Source organism: Engraulis encrasicolus, unplaced genomic scaffold (assembly GCF_034702125.1).
Source record: "Engraulis encrasicolus isolate BLACKSEA-1 unplaced genomic scaffold, IST_EnEncr_1.0 scaffold_33_np1212, whole genome shotgun sequence".
In the NCBI taxonomy this organism is placed as follows: Eukaryota; Metazoa; Chordata; class Actinopteri; order Clupeiformes; family Engraulidae; genus Engraulis; species Engraulis encrasicolus.
This window is the reverse complement of record NW_026945632.1, coordinates 1028277-1038276: the sequence shown is the minus strand read 5'-3', so window position 1 is coordinate 1038276 and position 10000 is coordinate 1028277. Positions and strand designations below refer to the sequence as shown.

The 10000-nt window shown below is 46.2% G+C and overlaps 3 protein-coding genes across 3 annotated transcripts in view; 2 read left to right on the top strand and 1 right to left on the bottom strand.

Moving 5' to 3' along the window:
• The window catches only part of kif26ba (kinesin family member 26Ba), a 390055-nt gene that overhangs the window by 157156 nt on the left and 222899 nt on the right, over window positions 1–10000 (bottom strand). The window lies entirely within an intron of this gene.
• On the top strand, window positions 629–6321 carry LOC134443528 (uncharacterized). The gene is made up of 3 exons (XM_063193291.1): window positions 629–725; window positions 1875–2533; window positions 6307–6321. The coding sequence occupies exons 2-3, from the start codon at window positions 1886–1888 to the stop codon at window positions 6319–6321; spliced, it is 663 nt and encodes a 220-aa protein (XP_063049361.1). The 5' UTR covers window positions 629–725; window positions 1875–1885.
• On the top strand, window positions 5808–7691 carry LOC134443518 (cerebellin-3-like). Its single transcript, XM_063193278.1, has 2 exons — window positions 5808–5913; window positions 6419–7691. The coding sequence occupies exon 2, from the start codon at window positions 6430–6432 to the stop codon at window positions 7180–7182; it is 753 nt and encodes a 250-aa protein (XP_063049348.1). The 5' UTR covers window positions 5808–5913; window positions 6419–6429; the 3' UTR covers window positions 7183–7691.

The window sequence follows — 10000 nt, the reverse complement described above, 5'->3', positions numbered from 1 at the left end:
GGGTGTGTGTGTGTGCGTGCGCGCGCGAGCGTGTGTGTGTGGCGTGTGTGTGTGTGTGTGTGTGTGTGTGTGTGTGTGTGTGTGTGTGTGTGAGTGTGTTTGCGTGTGTGTGTGTGTGTGTGTGTGTGTGTGTGTGTGTGTGTGTGTGTGTGTGTGTGTGTGTGTGTGTTGCAATAGAGCAGTGGTCAAAGCCTCTCTTTAACCCATACATGATGGCTTAGTGATCTGCAAACACACACACACACACACACACACACACACACACACACACACACACACACACACACACACACACACACACACACACACACACACACACACACACACACACACACACACGTTACAGTGTGTGTGTGTGTGTGTGTGTGTCATCTGGTAACATTGTTGCATCTGTGTGTCATGCTCAAAATATGTTGTGGGAGACTCCTCTTCTCATAAAGGGGGTGGTCCTAACGAAAACCATTCGCTCTCTAGAACTCCGTCTCTGTTTCACTCTGTAAGATCTCTCTCTATCAAAACTTCCCTCTCGCTCTCGCTCTCACGCGCTCTCACGCGCTCTCTCTCTCTCTCTCTCTCCCTCTCTCCTAACTTTATAAAAGAGGGTGATCACGCAGTCTAACTCACAGACACTATTGCTGCTGCTGCTGCTGCTGCTGCACCGACTTCTGCCATCAGTATTGCTGCTACAGACACCAGTGACAGACGGGTCGTTGTTACTCTTAAAGGTAAGACCAATGTTTCTTACTCTTGGTAGTTTTAATACAGCTCCAGGCCTTTTTATTAGAATACCATGAAAAAGTTGATTTATTTCCATAATTCCATCAATCCCCACACTTCCCTCTTCAATATACCCGAAGATTTCCATGCCACGTTTTGGTGTTAACTCACCAGTTTAATTCTAACTCAACAGAAATAAAACCCCATTCATTTTCAATGGGGTTTCATTTCTGGTTATTTAGAATTTAACTGGTGAGTTAGCGCTAAAACGTGGCATGGAAATCTACAGGGTATATTGAAGAGTGAAGTGTGGGGTACCAGGTCAACAAACAAGAACAGCTGACAGCAAAGCATCAAGGATATCTGGGCTTCCAAAACTCCCATGCACTGTTTTTGCCATTGACTTCAATGTTAAACGCATCATGGCCATTATGAAGACAGAGAATGTCCTAACCAAGTATTGACCATTGCATGTTATGTAGAAAGTATCAAATTTCAACTGATTTAATGTGACCCAAATTTTGATGAAGAAAAAAGTGATTTTATAACAATATTCTAATAATGCGAATTCCCCAATTCATGGGTTTTTTTAGCTGGAAGGCCAACGTAGTATATAAAAGAAAAAAAATTAATGATTGGAATAGTTTCAAAACTGGGCCATGAATCTACAATCTATGAGAGTTTAACATTATTGATGGAATTATGGAAATAAATCAACTTTTTCATGCTTTTCTAATAAAAAAGGCCTGGAGCTGTGTGTTTAATTTCTGAGTCTAGATGAGAAAATCACCACAAGCACTTTTTTTGTACCGCCACACACACACAAACTTTTATAAAGCTAGGAGAAAGAGAGAGAGAGAGAGAGAGAGAGAGCAAGAAAAAAGCTAAGATAGAGAGAGAGTGGGAGAGAGAAAGAACCACCACACACACACACACACTTTTTTCGAACCACCACACACACACTGTGTCTGATGTTCTGTATCTGTGTAACGTTCTTGACAATGTTCATGAATAAAGGACCTAAAATGTGCTTTTCTAGGTGTGCTTACCATAACCTCCATTCAATAGTTTAACATTTTATTTAGCAGGTCAGTAATGATTTTTCCACGATGTACTGTAAGCCACTCAGAATCTGTTGAATGTTTTTCTTTTGACAGTGACTTGGAAGATGAGGGCTGCCATCTCACTGCTGGTGCTGCTGCTCTCCATGTGTGGAGTCCAGACAGAGAGCAACGGCACTGATTTTGACCTCTCCACTGAGCTGAAGGAGCTCAGAGACATGGTGGTGGAGCTGAGAGGAAGGCATGTGGCCAGTGAGCTGAAGGAGCTCAGAGACATGGTGGTGGAGCTGAGAGGAAGGCATGTGGCCAGTGAGACTAAGGTGGGAGCTCTGGAGGCAGATAATGTAGCAGTGAAACAAAGACTGGTAGCCAGTGAGAGTAAGGTGGAGGTACTGGAGGCAGATAATGTAGCAGTCAAAGAAAGGCTGGCAGCCAGTGAGGCAGATAATGTAGCATTGAAAGAAAGGCTAGCTGTCAGTGAGGCAGATAATGTAGCATTGAAAGAAAGGCTTGTGGTCAGTGAGACTACGGTTGAAGCTTTGGAGAGGGCGCTACAGGACACCAAAGCAGAAATGAAGATGGAGGTGGACAATCTGAAGAAAGAAGATGCAGAAATTGAGAAAAAAGCGGAGAATCTGGAGAAAGAGATCAAAGCAGCACCCAAGGTGGCCTTCTCAGCAGCTCTGAGGAAATCTGTATACACAGAGTCTGTGAGTAATGACATGAACTTGGTGTTCAAGAGAGTCTTCACCAATGTAGGAGAGGCCTACAGCAGCACAACTGGCTTCTTCACAGCTCCAGTCAGGGGGGTCTACTACTTCAGGTTCACTGTTATGGATTATCTGGACTCACGTGGCATGTATATCAGGATGTATAAGAATGGAGAGATGCTCATGAGGCTGTATGAGTATGACACTGATGGAAAGGCCTCCTATCTGTCCAGTGGCCTGGCTCTGCAGCTGGAGAAGGGAGACACAGTCAACATGGTGCTACCAGCAGGCTACAGGCTCTATGATGGTACTGAAAACCGCAGCACCTTCAGTGGCTTCCTGCTCTTCCCTCTCTGAACGCTCTGAGAGAGGAGGGAGAGAGAGAGGGAAAGAGGGATAGAATGAGGGAGAGAGAGAGGGAGGGAGGAAGGGAGGGGCAGGGGCGGGAGAGAGAGAGGAGGGTGTGGAGAGAGAGAGGAGGAGAGGAGGGGGTGGAGAGAGAGGAGGGAGAGGAGGGGGAGAGAGAGAAGAGGGAGGGAGGGAGAGAGAGAGGAGGGGGAGAGAGGAGGGAGGGAGAGAGGAGGGAGGGAGAGAGGGAGAGAGAGAGGAGGGAGGGAGAGAGAGAAGGAGAGGAGAGAGGAGGGGGAGAGAGAGAGAAGGGAGAGAGGGAGGGAGGGAGAGAGGAGGGAGGGAGAGAGAGAGAGAGGGAGAGAGAGAGGAGGGAGAGAGGGGGGAGAGAGAGAGGGAGGAGGAGGGGAGAGAGAGAGAGATGGGGAGAGAGAGAGGGGGGGGGAGAGGAGGAGAGGGAGAGAGGAGGAGGGGGAGGGAGGGAGAGAGGGAGAGAGATGGGGAGAGAGAGAGAGAGAGAGAGAGAGAGAGAGAAAGAGCGAGGGAGAGAGGAGGGAGAGGGAGAGACACACACACACCCTCCCTTAGTGTCACACACACACACACACACACACACACACACACACACACACACACACACACACACCCTCCCTTAGTGTCACACACACACACACACACACACACACACACACACACACACACACACACACACACACACACACACACACACACACACACACACACACACACACACACCCCTTCCCTTAGTGTCACACACGCACGTTCACACGCACACGCTAAAATATGACTAAGACTAAAATTGATTTTCGTCATTGTGATTAAGACTACGACTAAATAAAAAAAAGCTGACAAAATTAACACTGGTGTGTGTGTGTGTGTGTGTGTGTGTGTGTGTGTGTGTGTGTGTGTGTGTGTGTGTGTGTGTGTGTGTGTGTGTGTGTGTGTGTGTGTGTGTGTGTGTGTGTGTGTGTGTGTTCTGCTCCTTGGAGAGCAAAACAACGACAGAAGCAGATTTTTTTATCTGCTTGGTTAGGTGCACAAACACACACACACACACAATCAGCACCAACATCCCTCAGACGTGTGTGCGTGCGTGTGTGTGTGTGTGTGTGTGTGTGTGTGTGTGTGTGTGTGTGTGTGTGTGTGTGTGTGTGTGTGTGTGTGTGTGTGTGTGTGTGTGTGTGTGTGTGTGTGCGTGTGTGTGTTTAGCCGGATGTAAAATGTAAGTGTGCAGATGATCCAGAATGCGGCGGCACGGTTGATATTCAGTCAACCCAAAAGGACCCATGTTACTCCTCTATTTATTGAGTTGCAATGGTTACCGATCGCCGCCAGGATCAAGCAAAAGGCATTGACCCTTGCCTACAAAACCATCACAGGAACGGCCCCAGCTTATCTGAAGGACCTACTAACGCCTTATGTTACTGGAAGAGAACTGCGCTCATCCAGCACAAGCCGTCTGGCTCTGCCATCCAGTCTCTCTAGGTACTCCCAGTCAAGATTGTTCTCCGTTGTGGTACCCAAGTGGTGGAACAGTCTCCCAGAGGCAGCAAGACTAAGCACATCTCTTGCAGCCTTCAAGAAGCAAGTAAAGACCTTCCTCTTTCGAGAGTATCTACTAGACCAGGGTTTCCCAAACTGGGGTGCGTGCACCCCTGGGGGTGCGCGGCCTGCCTTAAGGGGGTGCGCGAGCTGAATAGAGCAATGCCGGTAGTTTTTATCCAGCATTAAGGTAGTTTTTAATTGTAAGGTGCATTGTATGCTGGAAGGCTCCATCTGAAGTGTAGTTTAATTCCAAGACTATTGGAAAAGAGGATTCCCCAAAAACGACTGTGCTTAATATGCAGTGAATGAGCAGTGAATCCATATTTGCGCGGCCATCAGCACACCAAAAAATTCACACAGGGGGTGCGCGAACCACATTGAAATATACAAGGGGGTGCGCAGGGAAAAAGTTTGGGAACCCCTGTACTAGACTAATGCTTGAGCACCAGGGCAGCCTCTTGACATGATGTCTAGCTTAGCTTAGTTTGTGTGTGTGTGTGTGTGTGTATGTGTGTGTGTGTGTGTGTGTGTGTGTGTGTGTGTGTGTGTGTGTGTGTGTGTGTGTGTGTGTGTGTGTGTGTGTGTGTGTGTGTACGGGTTTGTGTGTGTTTGTGTGTGTGCGTGTGTGTGTGTGTGTGTATGTGTATGTGTGTTTGTGTGTGTGTTTACTCGTTATTTACTCGCCTTGCCTTATGTGTGTACTCTTTATTTAATCTATAAAAAAACTAACCCCTCTTTGCAACTGTACTTGTTGTTCTGTATATCTCCTGTGCACTTTGTATTTGCTTGTGATGTTGGCTTGATTATGTCCTCTTTAGAAAGTCGCTTTGGTTATAAAGCGTCTGCCAAATGCAATGCAATGCAATGCAATGTAATGTAATGTAATGTAATGTAATGTGTGTGTGTGTGTGTGTGTGTGTGTGTGTGTGTGTGTGTGTGTGTGTGGTGTGTGTGTGTGTGTGTGTGTGTGTGTGTGTGTGTGTGTGTGTGTGTGTGTGTGTGTGTGTGTGTGTGTGTGTGTGTAGCCGGATGTAAAATATAAGTGAAAATATTTACATTTGAATGTAGGTCAGGTTGGTATGTAGGTCATGCATCTGTGTGTCTTGCTCAAAATATGTCGTGGGAGACTACTCTTCTCATAAAGGGGGTGGTCCTAATGAAAACCATTCGCTCTCTAGAAATCCCTCTCTGTCTCTCTCTCTCTCTCTCTCTCTCTCTCTCTCTCTCTCTCTCTGTCTCTCTCTCTCTCTCGCTCTCTCTCTCTCTCTGTCTCTCTCTCTCGATCTTAACTTCTTGCACTCTCTCTCTCTCTCTCTCTCTCTCTCTCTCTCTCTCTCTCTCTCTCTCTCTCTCTCTCTCTCTCTCTGTCTCTCTCTCTCCTAACTTTATAAAAGAGGGTGATCACGCAGTCTAACTCACAGACACTATTGCTGCTGCTGCTGCACCGACTTCTGCCATCAGAATTGCTGCTACAGACTCCAGTGACAGACGGGTCGTTCTTATTCTCAAAGGTAAGATCACTGTTTTTTACTTGGTAGTTTTAATATGTGTAATGTCTGAGACTGGATGAGAGAACCACCACACACACTTTTTTAAACCGTCACACACACACACACTTTTTTAAACCGTCTGTCACTGGTGTCTGTAGCAGAAATGCTGATGGCAGAAATCAGTGCAGCAACAGCAATAGACTGTGTGATCACCATCTTTTATAAAGCTAGGAGAAAGACAGAGAGAGAGCAAGACAAAAGTTAAGATAGAGAGAGAGAGGGAGAGAGGGAGAACCATCATACACACACACACACACTTTTTTTGAACCACCACACACACTGAGTCTAATGTACTATATCTGTGCACTTGTGGACAATGTTCATGAATAAAGAACCTAAAATGTGCTTTTCTAGGTATGCTTACCATAACCTCCATTCAATATTTTAACATTTTAGTTAGCAGGTCCGTAATTATTTTTTCCGCGGTGTACGCCACTCAGAATCTGTTGAATGTTTCATTTTACAGTGACTTGGAAGATGAGGGCTGCCATCTCACTGCTGGTGCTGCTGCTCTCCATGTGTGGAGTCCAGACAGACGTCTCTACTGAGCTGAAGGAACTCAGAGACATGGTGGTGGAGCTGAAAGGAAGGCATGTGGCCATTGAGGCAGAGAATGCAGCAATGTCACAAAGGCTGGCGGTCAGTGAGTATACGGTTCAGGCTCTGGAGCAGGAGCTACAGGACACCAAAGTAGAAATGAAGACGGAGGTGGACAATCTGAAGAAGGAAAATGCAGCGCAAGAGGCAGAGCTGGCTGCAGTGAAGACCAGACTGGCAGCCACTGAGACGGAAGTGGAGAATCTGGAGAAAGAGATCAGAGCAGCACCCAAGGTGGCCTTCTCAGCAGCTCTAGGGGACTCTGCAGGTGGTTTAGGAGGAGGCCTGAACTTAGTCTTCCAGAGAGTCATCACCAATGTAGGAGAGGCCTACAGCAGCACAACTGGCTTCTTCACAGCTCCAGTCAGGGGGGTCTACTACTTCAGGTTCACTGTTGAGGATGTACTGGACTCACGCATCATGTCTATCAGGATGCATAAGAATGGAGAGAGGCTCATGCAGCTGGTTGAGTATGACACTGATGGACAGCCCTCCTATCTGTCCAGTGGCCTGGCTCTGCAGCTGGAGAAGGGAGACACAGTAAACATGGTGATACCAGCAGACTACAGGCTCTTTGATAATAGTGCTGAGAGCCGCAGCACCTTCAGTGGCTTCCTGCTCTTCCCTCTCTGAACGCCACAACAATAAATGTAATCATTTTGTAATCAAATATAATCATTTTATGTAATCAAATTAAATAATAAAATAGATCATAGTGTATATATAGCCACAGCACCTTCAGTGGCTTCCTGCTCTTCCCTCTCTGAACTCTCCACAACATCATGAACACTCACAGGGACGCTGACAGCTTTGGCTGGGCCCAGGACAAGGTTATCTTAAACGGCCCCCCCATCCAATACATACAATGTAATGAGGGCCCAATTCTGGGCTCCCCACCCCCCCTCTCCCTGGGCCCGGGGTAACTGACCTCGTTGTCCCCTTCCCTGGTGACCACTCACTAATGGTGTTGGTGATGATTCGTTTGAGAAATGATGATCGTTGTAAAACAATGTCATGCTCAAATAAATGTCTCTTTACCTGCATATCTGTCTGGTGGTTACCATTACACACCAATAATAGCAAAACAGGAGGGAAAATCCTATAGCTTGGTCCAAGCACTTCAGTTGGTTTAAAAAGTCCAAGACAATCTCTACTCAGTGGGCTGGTCCATATATCCTGCTCTCACCAGACCACATTGAACTTCGTAAGTAATTCAAAATGAATGGTGCGTGCGTGCGTGCGTGCGTGCGTGCGTGCGTGCGTGCGTGCGTGCGTGCGTGCGTGCGTGTGTGTGTGTGTGTGTGTGTGTGTGTGCTTAGTTTTAGTCACTCGGCAGGTTTCTGCGAGGAGAGGAGAGGAGGAGAGAGGAGAGGAGAGGAGAGGAGAGGAGAGGAGAGGAGAGGAGAGGAGAGAGGAGAGGAGAGCAGAGGAGAGGAGAGGAGAGGAGGAGGGAGAGGAGAGGAGAGGAGAGGAGAGGAGAGGAGAGGAGAGGAGGAGGAAAGGACGAGGAGAGGAGAAGAGAGGAGAGGAGAGGACGCACACACACACACACACACACACACACACACACACACACACACACACACACACACACACACACACACACACACACACACACACGGGATGGTGCAGAACTACATCCTAAATAATCACATCACTCCTCCAGTTATAAACGGGGAGTGTGTGTGTGTGTGTGTGTGTGTGTGTGTGTGTGTGTGTGTGTGTGTGTGTGTGTGTGTGTGTGTGTGTGTGTGTGTGTGTGTGTGTGTGTGTGTGTGTGTGTGTGGTTGTGTGTGTGTGTGTGTGTGTGTAGTCGGATGTAAAATGTAAGTGAAAATATTTACATTTACACGCACATAATATGGGATGTGTGTGACATCTGGTAACATCGTTGCATCTGTGAGTCATTCTCAAAATATGTTGTGGGAGACTCCTCTTCTCATAAAGGGGGTGGTCCTCATGGAAACTATTCGCTCCCTAGAACTCCATCTCTGTTTCACTCTCTCTCTCTCTCTCTCTCGATCTTAACTTCTTGCACTCTCTCTCTCTCACACACTCTCTCAATCTTAACTTCTTGCACTATCTCTCTCTCTCTCTCTCTCTCTCTCTCTCTCTCCCGCTCTCTCTATCTCTCTCCCGCTGTCTCTATCTCTCTCTCTCCCTCTCTCCTAACTTTATAAAAGAGGGTGATCACGCAGTCTAACTCACAGACACTATTGCTGCTGCTGCTGCTGCACCGACTTCTGCCATTAGTATTGCTGCTACAGACACCAGTGACAGACGGGGCGTTCTTATTCTCAAAGGTAAGATCAATGTTTCTTACACTTGATAGTTTTAATCAGGGCTTTGAACCGGTTCAAGGAATGAAAACGAAAACCAGGAACTTTTTGTACTTTACAGGAAACAGAAACGAAACCGGAACCGTTATTATTTTTTATGTTCTGGAATGGAAACACTTATTTAAAAATAATTGGAACCGGTTAATACTGTTCCTCAAACTAAAAAAAAAAAAGTAATCATTTTCCTGTGACATTCTCTGACTGAATGGAGAGAGAGCTGTGGACTACAAAGTCTCCACTCCACATCTTAAATAAGAGAAACCTCTGTCATACAAAAGGGCAGAGTTTCCATTGTATCACTGTAAGATATTGCAGAGAAGCGCGTATAAGGTAGACAGCGCCTGGCTCTCCTGCGTAAACTCAGGGGCCTTAACACCAGTCAGCGCACAATGTCCATGGTCTATAAGTCCCTGACAGAGAGTGTACTGACATTCAACATTGTGTCATGGTATGGATACCTCTCTGTCAAACAAAAGAACAAATTGGCACAGATCGTCAACCAGGCTGGAAAGATCATTGGATACAAACAGCTGCTGCAACTTCCACACTTGCACACGCAGGCCCTAACAAAGAAGGCACATCAAGTCTATCTGGATCCTACTCACCCTCTTCACGGTGCTTTCCAGATGTTGCCATCTGGACGCAGACTGAAAATTCCAATGGCTAGGAAGAATGGCTACAAGCGGTCATTTGTACCATCAGCTGTGGCTATTCTCAACAAAGAACTGTTTATAATAACAGAGAGCAGATCCTCAACAGTATTTTAGCAGTGGTATTTTATTAATTTTAAAGTTTTATACAGTAATACAGCATAGGAAGCTCGGTGCGCTGCTCTAGCAGTAAGTAATATGGTGAAATTGAATAGTCTCTTAATTTTAATTGAGTAATGAGATTTAATTTTATATTCCACACGTTTTATCTATCTATCTTTTATCCATACACACACATATATATATATATATAATTTATTCTTTATTGTGTTGACTGTGATGTGTTGTTGTCTTGTGTGTCCTTGTGCGTCCTATGCCACCACCAAAGCAAAATCTCCATTTTATGTAAGTTTAATGGACAATAAAGAAGTCTAAGTCTCTAAGTCTCTATAAAGCGCACCG